Here is a 22,130-nt window from a genome sequence, read left to right on the forward strand (position 1 = left end):
AGTTTCCACAAGCACTGGACTGTCCCAAACCTGCAAAACTATTTGTGGTCCATCTCTCTCTTCAGCCACTGGGAATCGTCCCAAACCTGCAAAACTATGTGGTCCCACCAGTCTGTGCTTGTTTCCTGGGCCCAAAATCAGCATTCAATGGCTAGAACCTGCCCCATTACCAGCAGGATCTCCAAAGCGCAGGGCCCGCAGTTTGAGAGAATTCTGTGTCCATGTCCTCATCATTCTCGTCACCGCGCTGCCGTAGCCGCCGCCGCCTCGCCTGGTTTTGCAGGTCCCGGTTCAGCATAGACTGCACGAGAATGCGCGAGGTGTTTACAGTGTCCACAATTGAGGTCTTGAGCTGAGCAGGGTCCATGCTTGCTGTGCTATGGCGTTTGCACAGTTCACCCAGGAAAAAAGGCGCGAAACGGTTGTCTGATGCTTTCACGGAGGGAGGGATGAGGCTGTACCCAGAACCAGCTGCGACAATGTTTTTTGCCCCATCAGGCACTGGGATCTCAACCCGAATTCCAAGGGACGGGGAGACTGCTGGAACTATGGGATAGCTACTTACAGTGCAACGCTCCTGAAATCGACACTATCATCGGTACATGGACGCACACCACCGAATTAATGTGCTTAATGTGGCCGTGTGCACTCGACTTTATACAATCTGTTTTAAAAAACCGGTTTCTGTAAAATCGGAATAATCCCTCAGTGTAGACATACCCTTACTTAGAATTGTGTCTTTTGTTGAAATACACTTTCCATGTGTTCCTCAGTGGAGGTCATAAATATATCAGTAGGATGATCAAGTTTTTTTCCCATAGAATCAAAGTTTGGAAGGCATGCATATGAGTATTACACTGAATGTATTTGTTTTCATATAACTGCAAGTGTTGAATGCATTCTGAAGATTGGTAGTCGTGCTGCATTTGCCATCTGGACCTTCTGGTCTCACAAGTCAACTATACTGGCTATACCAGACTTAGGCCAGTTTTGTCACTCATACTGAGCCCTTTTATTTTTATGATTAAAAGATACATGTTTGACACAGGTGACAATTTAGAACAAAGTGCATCAGAAGCTGAGAAATGTTGTTGAGGTCAGCTGTTTTAACTGGCACCCAGTGGGTAGATGAAAGCTGCTTGGGCTCTCTCTGATCTCTTCCTCCCCTTCTTATGATGATTGGGCCAGGTAGCGCAAACCTAAGGAGAAATCTGATGTCTGACGTGTGAGTACTTTTGTATTGCTCTTATAAGTAATCCTAAACGGGGAAGATGATAATATAAACCATTCCAAAGTTTACTGTCTTTGGAGCAGGGTAGTGCCTCATTGCCATGTCAGTTCTCACTGGAGACTTCATCAGCTTCATAGTCCTGTAGCTTGTTATTGTAGCTGCTCACAAGAACCCCCATTGCTAATTATTATAATCTTAAAAATAAAAAACTGACTTGTGTATGTTCTGTCTCACTGGAAACTGAATAATAATGGTCAGGTACACCAACAATGTTTTAGTATGTCTAGCGGAAAGAAGAGCAATGTTCTTTCGAGCAATTGGATCTAGATAAAAGCTCATATCTTCTGATTAAATGATCATACTAGGTTTTTTTGGATTTTTTGTAGCTGGAGATGCAAAATAGAACTTTATTTGGGGTGGTGTTGGTATCCAGAAGGGAGAAGAGTATCACAAACTGGTTTCAAATATGAGGAATTTTTTTTTTTTTTTTTTAAATCACTAAAATGTGCTGGGTTTCATTAGGAGGGAAATGATGCATTCTTAAAGACTGCTGTCATCTGCAATTGTTTTAGTTTCATTAGCAGAGAATTCCAGACACAATGTGTGTTCAGTAAGGATGTTCTCCAAACCTAGTGACAGAGAAGAGAGGGGGAGTGTTGCATTTGCACATAGACCCAAAATGGAATGTCACCCTTCTGCTGAGCAGTAGCAAGTGTTGGGACCTTGCTGGTTGGGCTCTTGTTAGAAGAGGGATTCCTAGTGATGGCAATCTGGAATATATTCATAGTTAACTCATTTTATTTGCAGACTTACACCTGTTCTGGAACAGAGGTGCTCACAAACGGCAGGCTGGCTGCAATCTCCTCTTTCAGAGAGCTCTCCGCTCAAACAGGGATGACTGGTTCTGCCTTAGGAATAGATTAGGAGATTAAGGGAAAGTATACTCTCCCTTACTGTTTACCACAGCTCTCCCAAAGTAGTGCATCAGAAAACCAAGCACTTCTTCAAAGATTGAACAGTGCTCTCATGCTAAGAACAACTCTTAATAATATGTAACAGCACTGTTTTATGACTCCTGAACAAAGAGCAAGATCAGAAATGTTCAAATTTATTGGTCGTACATTTCTTTTGGTATAGTCTTCTGAGATGGCTCAATGGGCAGAATCAAATTGCTTACTCCATGGAACATGTCTCTGAATATACCTTAGGAATATGAGTGTGCACCACTTTTTTGTACACCAGGATCTACTTTTCTCTACTGATTGTATCTGGGAAAATGGCGCACTTCAAAATGGCACAAATGAAAGTGACCAGCCTTAATATTTATTATCAATTTACATGTTTTACACACAGATGTAGTGGAAAGCTCCTGATGGAGTTAGTACCTTGCATTTGTATACTGCCCTGTGTGTAAGAGTGAGGTGGGAAAAGATTCCAGTTACCTTGGGGAAGAAAAATATAATTAAAACCCTGTTAATTTCCTTGGTTGTTGCAAGGCTGCCCAGAGGATTCAGAGGGCCTACGGTCGTCTTTGGCAGCAGGGGAGCCCCTGCTTTGGCGGTAATTCGGTGAGGGGGGTCCTTCCTCTCTGGGACCCGCCGCCAAAGTGCCCCAAAGACCTGCGGCGGGCGCCCCCCACCACCAAAGTGCTGCCAAAGACTCAGCACTTCCAGAATGGAAGGACCCCCTGCCGCCGAAGACCGGGAGCAGAAGAAGCTCCGGGGGCTCCGGCCCCGCGAGAGTTTTCCAGGGGCCCCTGGAGCGAGTGAAGGACCCTGCTCCCGGGTCCCCGAAAAACTCTCGTGGGGGCCCCTGAGGCAAATTGCCCCACTTGCCCCCCCACCCCCCGGGCGGAGTTGGCTTGCTGTGACTGTTTGCATCATTTGCAAACTGATATGAGGAGAGTCTTGTTCTGACTTACCATTTTTAAGTAGTCACCAGCTCATAGCTGAGAACTGTACTATTATCAGGCTTGTGTAAGGCCTTCAAATTTGAAACTGTTGCAGAGAATCAAATAATAGCATTGGAAAGGGAACCTTCTGTGTTACCTTGTTCAACAGCTTCCATCAAGCAGAGAAGACTTCATGTTAGAAATTCCACCAATTGATCTGATCTTGACTTCACTCTTGAGTTAGTGACCATTTAACTGATTAGATAATCTGATTGTTCTTCCTACAGGAAACTTCTTCCAAATTTCCTTGTTGAATTAGTCTTTCATTAACATAGTCTGCTGCTGACCTCAAACATAGGGAGTCACTTTTCCAGCATTTACATTTCTTACCCTTTCAGAATTTTTATAATTATGATTTCATTAATAAACTCATTCCTTTACCATGAAAGGTATGGTCTCAAGTCCCTGTGCTATTTTTCTTGCTCATATTTTATACCTTTCTGTTGTATCTTCTCTTGTTTGTTTGACATTGGCAAAGGAGGAACACAGTTAAAGTCATTTGGAAACATTTTCAAATATTTTATAAGTAAACAAGATGTTTACATATAGATGTTTATGCAAGGTATAGGTTGGAATTTCATAGACCCTAAATAAGGAGGCCTCTGATCAGTGTGTCAGGCACACTAATTGACTAAAGTCTCCAATTCAACAAGAAAATTGATTCAGGTCACAGGCTAATAAAATTAACAAAATTGCTGTCTTGTTCATGATCCGAAAATCCACAACCTCCATACTGCATGAAAAGGGAGAATTTTTTTTTAAAGTAGTTCTTAACTGGTCTGTCTTAATTTTTAATATGGCATCTATTGCTATGATATTCAAGCACTATCCTGATGTAATTCTAGGGACTAAGAACCCAGTTTTGCAATGGAATCTGCTCAGGCAGAGGCCCATGAAAGTTAATAGGGAGGTCTGGCAACTTAGATCTCGCTGTGGGACTGGAGTCTAATATTTAATTTATTATGGGCACGTCTGCACTGCAAAATTTTACTTTGGGACAAAGTATTATATAGCTTTGTTTCTCTTTGGCATTTTTGAGGTGCCAAACACCATTATATTTAAAATTAACACCGTGCCTTGACTGTGTTACATAGCTTGTCTTCTGTTGTTCAGAACTGTTACAGCCCTACAGTTCTACAGAATTCAGACTAAAAGACTCAAGTCCCGAATAGCAGATACTGTACCATGTGTGCTCACTTTACCAATCAGGCTTTAATTTTATATATTGGTAAAACTAGCTTTTCCAAACACATTCTGTGTGGTCACACTATACATTCAGTGTATTGGAGCGGTAACTTGGATTAGAAGCGTGGGCTGTTTGGATCAACTCCTGCTATTCCAGATGTGTGTGTCTTAAATGCCAGGAATTTTTTCCATTTGGCAGTTTTCCTTTTTTTATTCTTTCTGAACAGTTGTTTAGCAACCATAAGGACTGATCCTAATCCAAAAATATTATCAGAGGTAATATGGCTATAGTTTAAAATTGCCGTGTTAAAAAATAAAAGTTAAGAAGAATAATGGTAGTGGAAGGTTTTATTTAATCTCTATCAGAGGTCTTAATTTCAACAACTGAAATGTTGTAAAATTTTGCTTTCATGAAACTTTTATTTTGCCCATGTTCCAGCCAGCTCTGCTCTAGACAGAACTCTGAAACATAACCAAAATGTGAATGTTTTCGTGAGTTAACAATCACAGGACTGATTGCAATTAAATATGCTGATATTTGCTACCAAATCAACTTCATTTTATATTTCTAGTGTTTTATTCTTGATGAACTTGGACTGGTTTTAATTTTGGCTCCACAGCCAGTACAAAAAATTGAGGGGGAACAGTTTTGTCTAGCTCTACTTGCATGAGGAACGCTTCACAAGATGAAATTCCCCTTGGATTAAGATGCAATAACCATTGATTTTACAGTGGGAGATAAATTTACTAGCTTTGCTTATTTTTGAAAAAGTTTAGCTCCAGTATGTTTTTTTCCACCCCTGGGTGCACTAATAGAAAAGTTCCGTGTAACTTGTCAAAAGCTTTTCAACCTAAAATCATGTACAGCAGTTACAAAATCTTTTGACTGAATAGTGTGTGGGATGATGTATGTAGACTGCTAAATATCAACAGAAATCAGTCTTGAGGCCTGTTAATCATCATTGATAGATGCTTCTCTAATCTTTCGGCCATAATCTTAAAAGAATTTTCTGTTGCCATTAAGAAGCATTAGAGGGCTTAAAGGTCACCCCACTAGTTTTAATTTACTATTCTGAATTATGAGAATTTAAAAAACCTGCACATTAAGCTCAACTATTTGCTAAAGAAGTTAGATTTTTTTGGTGTATGTGTCTTCAGTGCAGCTGATGCAAAATTAATCTTGAAATTATTTCTTACCTAAGAATTGCCAGAGTAGAAAAGACCAATATTCTACCTAGTCTGAAATTCTGTTTGAAGGGCCTATACCACATAAATCAGAAGAAGATGCTAACCCTGATGTGAATCACATAGCCAGTTGAGCAATACTATGCCCTGGGGAGGGGAGGGAATGTAAATTCTAAAATCAAGCGTGAAAACAGCAGCACTCAAAGTCAATGAGAACATAAACATTGACATAGTTGGAATAGTTAAGAGGATTAATCTCTCTCTTTCATTCTAGGTTTCTACCCCACTTGTAAGGAGTTTGCAACCTTTCTTGTTAAGTTATGTATACATCAGTGAAATGTTTCTTTCTGCTATGGGGAGAGCAAGTACATGTAATATCCTACCTGGTTACCTCCTCCTTGTTACTCCTCGTATGGATTTGATGGACTGACCTTTGTTCTTCTGGGTCCCACATCTGAGTGCTTTCTTGTATTATTCTGATACACAGTTACTTGGCAGTGCCTCCACCTGGCACATTCCTTCCTGGGAAAAGTATCAGAGGGGCTGCTTTGAAGGAAAAAAATCCAATTGCCATTTAACTCTTACTTATCCACCTGATGTATGGAGACTTCCATGGAGTAACACAGACATAGAGTATATCAAACCAGGTAATTGTATTCAACAAATATTCATAGGGTCACCCGTGCCCAACCCAGTAATTTACACCAGACGAGAATAAGACTTTTTAATGTCCTGTTGGTATGCATACTATTTTGAGGCCCTGGCTGGCTGGTGAGGGGGATGCATTCAGCAGTAGCAGATAGAAAGTTATCCCACCACTCTAGAACATAGTCATTGGATAGATATCTTCCAGACAGTGGGCCTGACTTCCTAAGTAATGGTTGATGCACTCACAGACTCCATGACATGGATGCTCCTCAGTTTCAGATCCTGGTCTGGTTCCCTCAGGAGCTGTAGGAGGCGTCCGACTGCCCATGCTATGCTAGTCATGTAGAACTTTTCACTACCAAAATTGTACTGCTTCTGCCTCAGAGGGTATCTCTCTCCATAGAGGGACTCAGGGAACAGGTGCAGACTATATCAAAAAAAAAAAAAATGTAAACTCTAAATCCTCATTTCTTATTCTATAAAACCCACGTGTAGGTTGAAACAGGCAGGGACTCTTGACCTAACAACAAGTATTTCTTGAGTTATGGTAACTGTTTTAGCTAAGGGATTAATCTAGTCCTAAACTAATTGGGAGCTTTCCCAGATAAAAGCTTTTAAATAGAGAGATATCATGAACAGGGTCCAGAACAAACTGAGGGATATTGCTTCCAAATACCCAGAGGCCAGTTTTCAGGGTGTAACCCTGCATACAGACATTTGACTCCCAAGCTCACCAAAAATCATGTCCTCCCTGCAGTGACTGGCTCCTCTCTCTCCATCTGCTACCCTGAGGGCAGTCTATCCCGAGAACCTTCGTCTTTGGTTAGGCTAGCTTCATGTTCCTAGTCTTAACCTGTCAATCATCCTCACTTTAATCTGCTTCCTCCTTTGAGCAGGCATGCTGGTGGCCATCCAGGCCTGTGCTGCAATAACTCCCCTGAGCTGACAGAGTCCTCTGCCACTCAAATTAGTATGTCTCCTCTCTCCCTTTTGGTTGTTGGGAAAACTGAGATTCTGAGCCTGCCCTTGGGCTTGCTACATTCTGGAAGCAGCTTTCCTCTCCCTGGAGTTTCTTCAGCTACCCACAGCACTCCACACCTGAGCTACTGGCACCAAAACTGCAGAAGCCAAGGTAAACTCCATGGAGGTTACACTAGGTTGATGCGAGAGGCCTTCGGGTGATTAAATATTAATAAAACTGTTAACAATATTGAGCTAAATCCTAATTATGTGTCTAAACATCTTTATGGTAGTGAGGATCCTGAGAACCAAATTCTACAGCTGCGTGGAGCAAGGGTGCAAGAAATACTCCAGAGCATAGAAACTGGAACAAAACAAATCATACTGAAGTGAATCTGTGATGAAACTTACATTGTCTGTGGGTGGATTTTGATGAGCAGAACTAGATCTTTAGACACTCAAGCCCCAGTCACAGACATTAGTGTTGTAGTTATCACACAGACTTGCACAAAAACCAGGAAGTTTGAGGACTATATAGTGTTTACTCTAGACCAGGGATCGGCAACCTTTCAAAAGCGATGTGCTGAGTCTTGTTTATTCACTCTAATTTAAGGTTTTGCGTGCCAGTAATACATTTTAATGTTTTCAGAAGGTCTCTTTCTATAAGTCTCTAATATATAACTAAACTAAATAAAGTAAATAAGGTTCTTAAAATGTTTAAGAGCCTTCATTTAAAATTAAATTAAAATGCAGAGCCCCCAGACCCGGCCAGGACCCAGGCAGTGTGAGTGTCGCTGAAAATCAGCTTGGCACGCGTGCCATAGGTTACTTACTCCTGTCCTAGACATTATTGTGGGAGTAGAATGGGCTGCTTCTTGTTAATTATATCGTAGTGGCACTCAAAAGTCCCAGTCAGGGTAGGGGTCCCATTGTGCTAAACCATATATAAACATGCAGGCATGGTCCCTGCCCTGAAGATTTGTGATCTGAGTCCATAGATGGAAGCATTTGGTATATATAGTTCACCAGATTTACTATTCTACTGGCAGGACCGGCGCCAGGGTTTCTCGCGCCCTAGGTGGACAGCCATTTCGCCGCCCCCGCGCTGATCCCGCGGCTCCGGTGGAGCTGCCGCAGGCATTCCTGCAGAGGGTCCGTTGGTCCGTGGCTCCAGTGGAGCTGCTGCAGTGGTGCCTATGGGAGGTCCACCGGAGCCGCGGGAGCAGCCGACCATCCGCAGGCATGACTGCGGCAGCTCCACCGGAGCCGCGGACCAACGGACCCTCCACAGGCATGCCTGCGGCAGGTCAACCAGAGCCGCCTGCTGCCCCACCCCCCCCGGCAAAATGCCGCCCCCTCAGTAATCCTAGCACCCTAGACGATTGCCTAGGCTGTCTAAATGGTCACACTGGCCCTGTCTACTGGCAGTTATGTAGTACTAGAAAAAGACTTTGCCATGCAGTCACTTTTAATAATTATTCTATTGTAAATACTACAGTATACATAGTGCAAGCTTTTTCTGTTCAATAACAGTTCTGTATCTAAGCAAAAGTATTAGTATACTATAAAATAACAAATGTATTAAAAACCATATGGTAAGAATAAGTCCATGGTACTTATTTATTTTGAAATAATTGCTGTTTGGGATTTTTGTATTGATAAATCTTGTAGCAGTTGTGCCTAAGCATATCTTGTGCTAATGCTTCTTAACTCATTGGCTACCCTCTAGTACCAACGAAGTCCATGTCCTTAAATTATTTAATTTTCAGAAAAAAAAATTAATTTCACTTAAAAAAAATGAAAAGCAAAAGGATCTGGAAAGTAAACTCAGAGCCAAGAAAGACACATCTTGCTAAATCCCATTCTGTTAATTTGAATGCACTCTTTTTTTAAAGGATACATGTATTTTTAGTCTGATTTAAAAACATTCATATCATTTTAATTATATGGGGAAAGAGAAGTGGAGACACTTGGCGTGATAACTCACGTTCCTAGTTTTAGAATGGAGTGTTACAATGGGAAATAAGAGGTATTTTGTGCTCTTTCTTGGTAGGTTTTTAAAATCCTATAGTACCTTTCAAAAAGAGTAGAGTAACTCATGTCCTGACAGATACGATGTTCAAACCTGTATTTGAGCTCTTGCTGAGTACATAATGGCTTATCCTTCTGCCTACACAATCGCTGCACTGCCAGTATTTATTTCAGTGTGCACAGATCTCTGCTTTCTTGAGTATTAAAGGTGCTTTATTAAACCAAATTATATTTTGTAACTCATTTCCTTTTAAAAGGAAGGAAAATTGATTTGATGTGACATGAATGCTACCTTGTGTATTATAAAGCATGTCATAGCCCATATAATACACAAAAAATACTCCTATCCCATCAGTTTTAAATCCAACTTATTTTAGCATTAACTCCTTCTTAAATAATTCTAATTCCTAGACTCTAATTTGCCAACATTTATTTGTGCAATAATTGACACTGGTGGCACTTACTGTATGCAGTGTGCAACGCAAGGCTATCCTTTGCAACTGTGAAAGTAGGAAAATCTGTTTAGTAATAGTGGTTTCTAATCCACCATGCAAGGTGTGAAGAACTTCTCATACTGTTACTAGTCTCTGACTCCAAGATAAATGTAGGCTTTCCCCCTCTTCTCTCCCTCCCCCTCCCAAATTTTTTTTTGCATGAAACAGGAATTCTTTACACTGGAAATTTGACTTGACTTAGTCGTCTTATGGAATTGATTGTGCATATTGGTAAATAATGCCTGATTCATGAGTAGCATGGAATCCCTGCCTATTTATAGTCAATATTGCCATACATAAATTATTTTTGTTCATGTTTGTATGTCTAACAAAAAGGTACTCCTTTTTTGTGTAAGAGCCAGGGTTATTTTTCTTGAGGTAACAAATGTTCTAAACAAATGTCTCTTTGGAAGTATTCTGTGAGTCTATCAAAACAAACAAATTCTTTGGTGTCTTGTCTTGTCCCAGTGAATCCAAACCTCAAGTCCCTTATGCAAAGGAAAGTGCTTTCTCATAGAGTGACTCAGAATGCAGCTGAATGTTTTGTACTCTTTAGGCAGCAGAGGCATTGTAAACTAGCCCAGATAAATGAAGACAGCAGGTAATCTAGTGGAAATGGAGATAAGCAGTGAAAGCTGCTCTGGCTTTAAGAACATTTAAGTGAATGTTCTTGTTTTGTACACTATGGATACAGTACATTTATATTTTGAGACTAATCTATGGATTTCTTGTGTCTCAAGTTAATAACTAGCTCTGACTGTGGATTGTATAGTTCTTATGGTCAAATAATGTCTTTTTGTTCTATGAAGCATCGTTTTCCTGTATCTGCTATGTAAATAATACAAACAGTAGTAAATGCATGCCATGTAAATCTTATAAAGATGTAAAGCTCAAATGTGTAACTGTATTTGAAATGAATCACTTTGAATTAAGAATGTTTGAAACCTCATTTAGGGAATGTTGATGTTATGAGAGGATTTTGACAACAACCCAGCCCTGCAAATTACCTCAATCCTGACCAAGAGACTAGAGAGACGTAATTAAGCCTGTAGAATGTGCCCTGCTAGTCCCCTGCCAAAAAAGGTAATCCTGAGTCCGTGTTCTCATTCCCTTCATGTGCTAGCAGTTCTTTGTCATCTCACATTATACACTAGTAATGCACAAATGTTGTGAAATTTTCACAGCTTTCCAGCATCAGGAGAATTAATCAAAGATAAATGCCAGTAATTGATGATTACATTATCATTTAAATCCTATTAAACTCAGTTGCAAACCCTTTTAGGAAAGTGAGAAAGGGAAAGCAAGTCCTATGTGCTGATTGCAAAATCCTAGTTACCTGAAGTAATTTCTTCTTATATACATACAGTTTATCGCCCTCTGTCATCTGTACCTGCCTGTCTATCTGGTGAATCCTCTGGCTGTGTAACGTGATGCTTATTCTGTGCCTAAAAGTCTTCATTGTCATTTCAAGTTGCAAATATGAGATGCAATTTCAAAGTAAGTTTTAACCGTGAAAACTGAACTCTGGCACATTTTGCTGTTGTTCCAAGATCTTTATATTCCATGATCCCTGGAAATTAGATGAAAGACAAATTAGTGATTGTCATCCTGGCAGCGCAGAATATAGTCTAAAGAAGATATATTGAATATCAAAGTAGCATACCTCATGGGTCCGTCTGGCCTTCTCTGGTATACAGTCCCCCGTAACACATTGTAGAATAAATTTTAAATTATCCATACTTAGCACTTTACTTTTATTGTAGCAGGGTATAATCTCTGTCCTGTCATCCTGCTGTCAGAAACCCCTAACAGCTTGATAATTCTCAATTTGAACACGGTTAGGGTGACCAGATGGCAAGTGTGAAAAAATCGGGACAGGTGGTGGGGGATAATAGATGCCTATACTAGACACAGCCCCAAATATCGGGACTGTCTCTATAAAATCAGGACATCTGGTCACCCTAAACATGGTCTTCCCAGTCGGTGTGATTTGTCTGTGTTCCCAGCGTTCTCAGTTAGAATAGTGTTGTCTGTTGATCGATTTTTCTTTGACACTTGAAATCTTTGAAATTTACTACCCATTGGAGATGACCTGGGTTACAATAGTTGCAATCGGATTCTAGTGTCTGTGGTTTTCACTGGCTATCACCAACATCATTTTGATAAGCAAAGCTTGCATGCTACAAATGGGTCAGAAACCAAAAATAGACAGGCTTGTCTTGCAACTCTTAGAAGCTTTGGAGTTCTACCAGAACTTAAGCAGACCTTCCTAAATATATTTTCAGGTATCCTCTATCATCGTACGCATTAATAGCAAAACAGACCAGTAGTAGAAGTTATTTGAAATTTGATACCAAGTACGCTACTGCTGATTCCATAGCACTCTGAGCTGAGATGATTGAGAGCATGGGCAGCTGACCTTTTTATTCCTCTTTACCCTTTTACCCACCCCTGGAACACTTCAATTACTGAGATTACTCTTCTGTTAGATGTCAGATTTTATTGTAGAGTAACAGACCAGAAGAGCAGATGGGAGTTTATTATTACTAAGAACAAACAGATGTTTAAACTAGTTTGCTGTTTTCTCATTTTTTCTCTCAGTGGATGTGATTGTTGGAGGATGGTGTTGGTCAACTTGATATTTACCTGGAGTTAACTCAGGCCAAACAATGCATACCCAAGTATAAAGTTTCAGGCTTATTAGTTGGATATCTAGTCCAGAAATGTTTGACAAGGAGAATGAAGCAAACTGCTGACCTGTATCTCCGTTCCTTCCCTATATCATTATCTTTGATTTAAGCCACCATTTTATTATGGAGATCAGCTTTGTAGCAGTTTCTTTTGTGAGCACTCCTCAATTTGTGAAGGTTAAAATGAAATCATAAATGTTCGTTTTGTACCTTGCTATCTGAACTACTTAGATACACAATAGTGAAGCTAATGAACTTCTATATTTACACTCATTAGTTAGTGGCAACTACAATGTGGTTTTTTTTAAGTGACTTTTTTCCTATATAGTAATTTTAAAAGAAGAAGACATTTAAGTCTTTGAGTTTAAATTCTATCTACCTCAGGAAAGGAGTGTCAAAAAGGTGTTGTTCAATATTGTAGGGAAGAAAAGTACTCCTACAGGACAGGTTCCATGACTGTAGACATTTAGGTTCCCAATCCTGAGTGGAGCTTTGAGTGATATTGCAGTGCCATAATCTGTTAGCATTTAGCATCTTAAACTGATAATGCTCAAAGTCAGTGCTAGAGTTGGCTTTCTGTCCCTAATTCCCTGTTGTGCCAAGGCTCTATATTACAGGGCCTTTGTTGATAGGTAAAATTGGAGAGACTCTACTGCCCACTGTTGGGAGATGAGTGAGGGATTATTTCACAGAAAGAAATATGACATTTGAGGAGCATAGGGAATACGTTTTCCTGTCATTATGCATTCTGTATGCAGTCTTTTTTGTTACCACAGTGATCAGCATAGTTACATGCATACACAGCTTCTGTGTTGATCTCGCAGTGACAGAAATGTTTTTAGAAATTACAGGGGCATAGCATTAAGAAAAATGAGAGGAGTAGGTTTGAACAAGACACTGGTCTCATAGACAAATGTCTATGAAATAAGCTGGAAGCATGTACAAATTATTTCTATTAATGATTTAACTGAGCATGAAACAGTAATTAAATCATGACTATTGGCTTGCAAAACGAGGAGAGAACTCTGTTAATGCCTAGAAACATAGAATTTCAGTCAGATGTCCGTCTTAAGGAACAAGAGAAGAGATAAATAAGCACACTTACTTTCAACTGAGCAATTGTTTTTCAGTTTCCTGTAAGGTATGAGTGGATCTTCATTTCCAGCTATAAAACTAAATCATTAAAGATACTACATAGTGAATTTGTCAGGTAGAAACCCTAGTTCAAGCTTTTTCCAACCTTTTAATTAGCCGATGAGCTTAAGTAGCTGAAGCAGGCTATTAAGTGCATTTAGTTAATTGGCTGATGTGAGACTTGATACCTTCTAATAATTATACCTGTAGGATAAACTCAAAGTGTGGCATTAACTGAAGTTACCCAACTTCATCATTTGCCATCATAAAACAATTGTTAGCTTTGAGGTTTGCAAGTTTATTTTGGTGCATTTCTTTATGGAACTCATGCTCCTCTCATGCTAAAAATGGTAGTGGCTTTGCAATGAATACTTGAGTTAGAACATCACATTCTTTAAATGAAGGAAATAGGGACCTTCGTCTTGTGATTCATATCATATCACTGTATTTTTGTCCAATGTAAATGTCATACTTCTATGAAAAGTTACCAGTATTACCATAATGTGCTCTGCTTGGTGCTACATATTGAGATCAGTAGGAAACTGAAGTTAGTGCGGAATCCACAGCTTTTATTAAGCAATTTCACATCAGGAGCACATTATGTTAGTATTGTTGGATCAGTTCTTGCTGAAAAGAGCTTTCCATCTAGAATTCAAGACATCAGCACTGACCTATAAAGCCCTACATTCTTTGGGAGCTGGGTAGTTTGGAGTCTCTGCCATCCTGCCACAGTTTAGATTCAGCAGAGGCACTCAAGCTGGAATCCTTTCAATATGAGAAATGGCTCTGTCAGCAGGATGCTCTCTGTGAATGGGTCACTTGACTCCCCACCTTGCCTTTTAACCTTCTCTCCCTACCCGCCACCCCCCATTATCATGGAAAAGAGACCTGAAGTTTATAAAGGTTTGGGTTTGTTTTGTTGGTTTTGGTCTAAGGAGTCATCTTTATGAAACTTTAAGCAGTCTTCAGTCTTTAAAAGTTCTCATACCTACGTTACGTATATTGTATTGGTGTCCTTACTTGTGTACTGGCTTCAGGCATGAGTACTTGAATTACATGGGAAAGTCAGTGGCATTTCTTTAAAAGAGAAAATATTTAGCTAAATGCACTCTTCTATTTATAACAGTATATTGCTTTCATTTTTAAAATGGAAAAGGTGTCTGCACAGTATGCTGGATATTATAACTACTCAATTTGTAGCAAAATATAGATCTGACGTACAACAGATGTCCCTGCCTATCACTTTATTGAATTCCTGTTGACCTTCTGTGGTGTGTTTAAGAATCTGAGAGAGCTGATTGCTCAACCATTATGCTGCCATTATAAGCTTCGGTCAACATAAAAGCAAAGCTTTCTTTATAAGACTTCCAGCTTAGTTTAATCTTATTTTGAGCTTGCTGCAAGCGCACAAATTGGTGATTGTTAACATTTCCATGCAGGGGAAACACTTTGAACATCTTGAATTGTAAGTTATTTTTAACGAGATATACATTTTATTTCAGCTCCCAGTAAATGTCAATTATTTTTTCTTTATATCCTTTCCTTTGTACCTCATAAAAATGATGGTTGTGCAACAATTAAAATCCTGGGCCAGGACGGCATTCATTTGCAACAGGAAGTGGATGGTCTGATTCATGATTTCAAAACTACACTATGTGAACTAGCAGATGAAGGCCAGTTTATGCTGTTGGCTTTGAATGGCAAGCAGGCAGTAGCATAATTGTCAGCATAAGATTTACTAGTCGGTGGAATTGTGTACTCTGCAACTCCATCCGATACATCTAACACTTCTCTATTAACTGAATCCATGAGAAAATATGAAAGGCATTTAATGCTGTTTAAAAAAAATGTATCAGAGGGGTAGCCGTGTCAGTTTGGATCTGTAAAAGCAGCAAAGAATCCTGTGGCACCTTATAGACTAACAGACATTTTGGAGCGTGATTTCCACTCCATACGGCTAAATGCAGTGCCTTGCATGGTGTCAAGTATCAGAGGGGTAGCTGTGTTAGCTATGTTTCTTGATGAAACTGCTGTTTTCTTGATGAAACTGCTGAATTACATTCTTGGCGAGAGACTGAAAGCCATAAACAGTTTTTAAGTAACCTCCATGCAAGCTTTCTCTTGCATTCCTGAAGAGGTTACTAATTATACTGAATGAATTGTCCTAGGTACTTTGTGGTGTTTTTCCCCTTGAAAGAATCTGCATTGATGCTAGCATATTCATTTTCAGCCGTGATCCTAAATTTAAATCCAGCTCTCCAGAACTGATCCTAAATTTAAATCTAGCTCTCCAGAAGTAAAAATGTGCATTTTGCTGTCTAGCACAAACAATGGTGGTAATTGCATTCAATAGGAGCATGTGATTGCTGTTGACCTCAAAAGAAGACTTCCACTTCAGGATTTTAAGTGGTTCAAGTATAAAGGTATTTGAGGCTTTTGCTACATGTCTTTATCCTGGGGTATGTCTGCACTGCGAAATTAGGTCGAATTTATAGAAGTCGTTTTTTCAGAAATTGTTTTTTTACAGTCGATTGTGTGTGTCCCCACAAAAAATGCTCTAAGTGAATTAAGTCGGCGAACTGTGTCCACAGTACCAGGGATTTCCGGAGCGTTGCACTGTCGGTAGCTATCCCAAAGTTCCTGCAGTCTCCGCCGCCCATTGGAATTCTGGGTTGAGATCCCAATACCTGATGGGGCAAAAACCAGTGTCGTGGGTGATTCTGGGTACATGTCGTCAGGCCCCTCCTTCATGAAAGCAATGGCAGACAATCATTTCGCTCATTTTTTCTTGGGTTACCTGTGCAGACGCCATACTATGGCAAGCATGGAGCCTGCACAGCTGACCATCACCATAAGTCTTCTGGGTGTTGGCAGACGTGGGACTGCATTGCTACACAGCAGCAGCTCATTGCCTTTTGGCAGCGGACGGTGCGTTACAACTGGTAGCCATCGTTGTACTCTTGGGTGCTCTTTTAACCGACCTCGGTGAGGTCAGTCAGGGCGCCTGAGCAGACATGGGAGTTACTCAGCCAGGTCATTCCCATCTTCTGCTGAGCACCCGGGAGATGACGATGGCTAGCAGTCCTGCGGCACTGTCTTCTGGCAAGCAGCAGGATATGATGGCTAACAGTCATAATGCAGCATTTTCTGCCAAGTACCCAGCAGATGATGGCAGCTAGCAGTCGAACTACACCATTTGCTGCCAGCCTAAAATGTAAAAGATAAATGGAGTGTCTCAAAACAAGAAATAGACCCAGTTTGTTTTATATTCATTTGCTTCCTCCCTCCGTGAAATCAACAGCCTGCTAAACCCAGGGTTTTGAGTTCAATCCTTGAGGGGACCATTCTGTGTGACAGTTGTTTGTGTTTCTCTTTGATGCAAAGCCACCCCCTTTGTGGATTTTAATTCCCTATAAGCTATGTCGTCAGTCGCCCCTCCCTCCATCAGAGCAGAAAATCGTTTCACACCTTTTTTCAGCCCAGACGCCATAGCACCGGGATCATAGAGCCCACTCAGATCACCGCGACAATTATGAGCACTGTAAACACCATGCATGCTATCCTGGAGTATATGCAGAATCAGAACCTGACAAAGCAAAACCAGATGATGTGGTGGTGGCAGCGCGGTGACGAGAGTGGTGAGGACATAAGCATGGACGCAGACTTCTCACAAAGTACAGGCCCTAGCAGTGTGCACATCATGGTGTTAATGGGGCAGGTTCATGCTGTGGAATGCCAATTCTGGGCCCAGGAAACAAGCGCCGACTAATGGGACTGTATAGTGTTATAGGTCTGGGATGATTCCCAGTGGCTGCAAAATTTTTGTATGTGTAAGGGCAATTTCATGGAACTTTGTGACTTGCTTTCCCCTCCCCTGAAGCACCAGAATACCAAAATGAGAGCAACTCTCACAGTTGAGAAGCGAGTGGCGATAGCCCTGTGGAAGCTTGCAACGCCAGACAGCTACCGGTCAGTCAGACATCAATTTGGAATGGGCAAATCTACTGTGGGGGCTGCTGTGATCCAAGTAGTCAATGCAATCAAAGAGCTGCTGATATCAAGGATAGTGACTCTGGGAAATGTGCAGGTCATAGTGGATGGCTTTGCTGAAATGGGATTCCCTAACTGTGGTAGGGCGATAGACAGAACCCATATCCCTATCTTGGCACCGGCGCACCAAGCCAGCGAGAACATAAACCACAAGGGGTACTTTTCAATGCTGCTGCAAGCACTGGTGGATCACAAGGGATGTTTCACCAACATCAACGTGGGATGGTCGGGAAAGGTACATGACGCTTGTGTCTTCAGGAACTCTGGTCTGTTTCAAAAGCTGCAGAAGGGGACTTTCTTCCCAGACCAGAAAATAACAGTTGGGGATGTTGAAATGCCTACAGTTATCCTTGGGGACCAAGCCTACCCCTTTATACCATGGCTCATGAAGCCATACACAGGCAGTCTGGACAGTAGTCAGGAGCTGTTCAACTATAGGCTGAGCAAGTGCAGAATGGTGGTAGAATGTGCATTTGGACGTTTAAAAGCACGCTGGCGCAGTTTACTGACTCGGATAGACCTCAGCGATACCAATATTCCCATTGTTATTACTGCTTGCTGTGCACTCCACGATATCTGAGAGAGTAAGGGGGAGACCTTTATGGTGGGGTGGGAGGTTGAGGCAAATCTGGCTGCTGATTACGTGCAGCCAGACACCAGAGCAGTTAGAAGAGTACAGGAGGACACGGTGTGCATCAGAGAAGCTTTGAAAACCAGTTTCATGACTGGTCAAGCTACGGTGTGAAAGTTCTGTTTGTTTCTCCTTGATAAACCCCCACCCCTTGGTTCTACTTCCTGTAAGCTAGCCACCCTCCTCTCACCGCTTGGAGAGGCAATAAAGTCATTGTTGCTTCACATTCATGCGTTCTTTATTAATTCATCACACAAATAGGGGGATAACTGCCAAGGTAACCTGGAAGGGGTGGGGGAGGAGGGAAGGACAAGGCTACACTGCACTTTAAAACTTATTGAAGGCCAGCCTTCTGTTGCTTGGGCAATCTTCTGGGGTAGAGTGGCTGGGTGGCCTGAGGCCCCCCACAATGTTCTTGGGCGTCTGGGGGAGGAGGCTATGGAACTTGGGGAGGAGGTATGTTGGTTACACAGGGACTATAGCAGCAGTCCGTACTCCTGCTGCCTTTCTTGCAGCTCAACCATACGCTGGAGCATATGAGTTTGATCTTCCAGCAGCCTGAGCATCGACTCTTGCCTTCTGCCAGCAAGCTGACACCACCTATCATCATCAGCCCGCCACTTACTTTTTTCAGCCCGCCACCTCTCCTTGTGTTCATATTGTGCCTTCCTGAACTCTGACATTGTCTGCCTCCACGCATTCTGCTGTGCTGTGTCAGTGTGGGAGGACAGCAGGAGCTCAGAGAACATTTCATCCTGACTGTGTGTTTTTTCACCGTCTAATCTTCGCTAGCCTCTGCGAGGGAGAAACATTTGCAGCTGGTGCAGGAAAAGGGAGAGTGGTAGTTAAAAAGACACATTTTTAAAGAACCGGTACACTCTTTCACGTTAAACCTTGCTGTTCACATTACACAGAACGTGTGCTTTCGTTACAGGGTTGCATTTTGCCTCTTGTATTGAGGGCCTGCCGGCTTGGTGTGACAGATCACTCACGCTTCACCCCTCCCCCCATCGCGTGGCTAACAGCGGGGAACATTTCTGTTCAGCCACAGCCAAATAGCCGAGCAGGAACGGGCACCTCTGAATGTCCGCTTAATAAAAGCACCCTATTTCAACCAGGTGACCATGAATGATATCACTGTCCTGAGGATAACACAGTGAGATAAAGAACGGATGTTGTTTGAATACCAGCAAACTCCGGGACCATACGCTGCCATGCTTTGTTATGCAGTGATTCCCAACTACGTGCTGCTGGCCTGCCATGGTAGTCTCCTGCCATGGCGGATGGAATAAGGCCGCCCTCCCCAGAAACCTTTTGCAAAGTCTGTGGGATTACATCCAGGAAAGCTTTATGGAGATGTCCCTGGAGGATTTCCGCTCCATCCTCGTACACGTTAACAGACTTTTCCAGTAGCTGTACTGGCCACGAATGCCAGGGCAAATGAATCTATTAAACATGCTTGCTTTTAAACCACGTGTAATACTTACAAAGGTACACTCACCAGAGGTCCCTTCTCCACATTCAGGGTCTGGGAACACGCCTTGGGTGGGTTCAGGGGTTACTGGCTCCAGGTCCAGGGTGAGAAACATATCTTGGCTGTTGGGGAAACCGGTTTCTCCATTTCCTTGCTGTGAACTATCGTCAGTCTCTTCATCATCTTCCTCATACCAAAACCCGCTTCCGTGTTGCGTGATTCTCCATTGACAGAGTCAAAGCACAGGGTTGGGGTAGTGGTGGCTGCACCCCCTAGCATGGCATGCAGCTCATCATAGAAGCAGCATGTTCAGGGCTCTGATCTGGAGTGACCGTTTGCCTCTCTGTTTTTTTGGTAGGCTTGCATTATCTCCTTAATTTTCACACAGCACTGCTCTGCGTCCCTGTTATGGCCTCTGTCCTTCATGTCCTTTGAGACTTTTTCTCATGTGTTGGCAGTTCGTTTACTAGAACAGAGTTCAGCTAGCACGAATTCGTCTCCCCATACAGCAAGCAAATCCTGTACCTCCTGTTCAATCCACGCTGGAGCTCTTTTGCAATCCTGGGACTCCATCATGGTCACCTCTGCTGATGAGATCTGCACTCACCTGAACCTTGCTACACTGGCCAAACAGGAAATGAGATTCAGAAGTTCGCGGGCCTTTTCCTGTCTACCTGGCCAGTGCATCTGAGTTGAGAGTGATGTCCAGAGCGGTCACAGTGGAGCACTCTGGGATGCTCCCGGAGGCCAATACCATCGAATTGCATCCACACTACCCCAAATTTGACCCGGCAAGGCCAATTTCAGTGCTAAATCCCCTCATCGGAGGTGGAGTAAAGAAATCGATTTAAAGAGCCGTATAAGTCGAAAAAAAGGGCTTCGTCGTATGAACGGGTCCAGGCTTAAATCAAGGTAACGCTGCTAAATTCAACCTAAAATCATAGTGTAGACCAGTCTGTCCTAGCATTCCTCAAAGGTCTTGTCTGCTGCAGTATTTTCCCAGTGTCAGTCTAGCATGTGCTACCGGTGGTAGCAACTTTATAAGCTCTAGTGTAGGTAGTATTAAATGACAGCTGAAAATGCACCGTATTGCTGTTGCAGCTGGTTGAAGAAATGCTGAGAATAGTGTATCCATGCAGACTGGTGTTGCTACACAGACAATATAGCTGGGAAAGCAAGGGTTTCTTACAAGTTTAATATGGTTCCTTCACTGCTGATGAGAGGATGCTGGAGCATCATAAGTGTATCCTCTTCCCCATCATGGCTGAGAACATGCCTGATACATTGGCAGTTGTTTGTAAGACTAAGGAGCAGAGGAGTTGGGTGTCAGCCCTGAACTTGATGTAGTGAGTCTGCAAGATGTTCCACTTCCTAACTGTCACTATCTTTCAGAAGAAAGGAGTTGAACTTTGTATTGGGAGTTCTGTTAAGAAGATTAGAGATGTCTTGTTCATTGTGCTGCCATTAGGCAGGCAGCCAAACAGGCAGCCCTAGAAAAAACCCTCATACTTTTTAAACTTAAATTTATGAATTAATAATAAATAGACTCACCCCCTGGAAAACATGGTATTGGTATTTCCTGATACTAATTCAATAGTTTCTATCCAAGCCGCTTGGCTTTTGAGCTCCTCCCTTAATTTGAGCCATAGAATTGTGGAGAATTGTGCCCTTTGATATTTTTTTTATTGTCCTGGTGTAATAAATTTGATTCAAGGCATTTATAAAAGTTCATGTTATTTTGTCTTTAACTACTGAACACTTACTTTTGTGATGTCTTGGAACCATAAATGTTATTGTCATAAAAATCTGGATGGGTAGATCGTACAGAGGGACCGACCCTTACCATTTTTATGGATAACTGTCTTGCTTCCTCTTGGCAGGTGGGCTTTCTTGTTATAGAATTGATATTGCCTCCAAATGCGAGTCCAATGTTACAAGCAGCTTTTCATCCTCTATACCCCTCACTTGCTGCCTTATTTCTTTGACAGAGCTTCACAAGGGGACTCTGGTGGTGAAGGATGAAAAATAAAATATAATTACTGGTAACTCTTGAGTCAATTTCCTCTCTTTGCCACCACACTTTTATGCATCCTCCTCTTCCCTTGTGCTTTATTTCTCATGCTGTGAAATAAACCTTCAAATTGATTATGCCGTGATTTTATGGCCTTGTGTGTGGAAAGGGGGAATGGAGAGGAGGAAAGGGGTGCATGCTTATTTGACTTTTAGTTGTGTCCAGCTGTTAATAATTACCAATATAATTTACTTTTTTTTTTCCACCAACTACCAACAACTGATCTATCATGCAGTCAATGTGCCTTTAAGGGGGAAAAGTCCCGATAAACACTGAGATTCCTTATCCTTCCCTCCTACTTCCATAGTGATGCTTGCCTGTCTTTGTGCCCCAGTTCTGAGAACAGGTGAGCAGCTGTCTTTTTGATTGCACAGTGCCATTTGCCGTGCTGGCTG

General features: G+C 41.8%; 1 protein-coding gene and 1 pseudogene across 6 annotated transcripts in view; one reads left to right on the top strand and one right to left on the bottom strand.

Annotated features, from left to right (window-relative positions):
• UBTD2 (ubiquitin domain containing 2) overlaps positions 1-22,130 on the top strand; it is a 120,616-nt gene that overhangs the window by 19,998 nt on the left and 78,488 nt on the right. The window contains exon 1 of one of the 6 annotated variants that reach the window (XM_075068110.1): positions 6,118-6,199. The exons of 2 other annotated variants lie outside the window; for them this stretch is intronic. Coding sequence is in view for 1 of the 4 variants with exons in the window: in XM_075068109.1 (XP_074924210.1) it covers positions 7,173-7,332 (160 nt within the window). In the remaining 3 variants the exon portion in view is untranslated. Of the gene's footprint in view, positions 1-6,117; positions 6,200-7,121; positions 7,333-14,872; positions 14,975-22,130 lie in introns of those variants that run through there. 3 more of the 6 variants (XM_032801456.1, XM_075068109.1, XM_032801457.2) reach the window with 3 other exon arrangements.
• LOC142047167 (uncharacterized) lies at positions 18,520-20,237 on the bottom strand (annotated as a pseudogene).

Source organism: Chelonoidis abingdonii, chromosome 7 (genome assembly GCF_003597395.2).
Source record: "Chelonoidis abingdonii isolate Lonesome George chromosome 7, CheloAbing_2.0, whole genome shotgun sequence".
NCBI classification, from domain to species: Eukaryota; Metazoa; Chordata; order Testudines; family Testudinidae; genus Chelonoidis; species Chelonoidis abingdonii.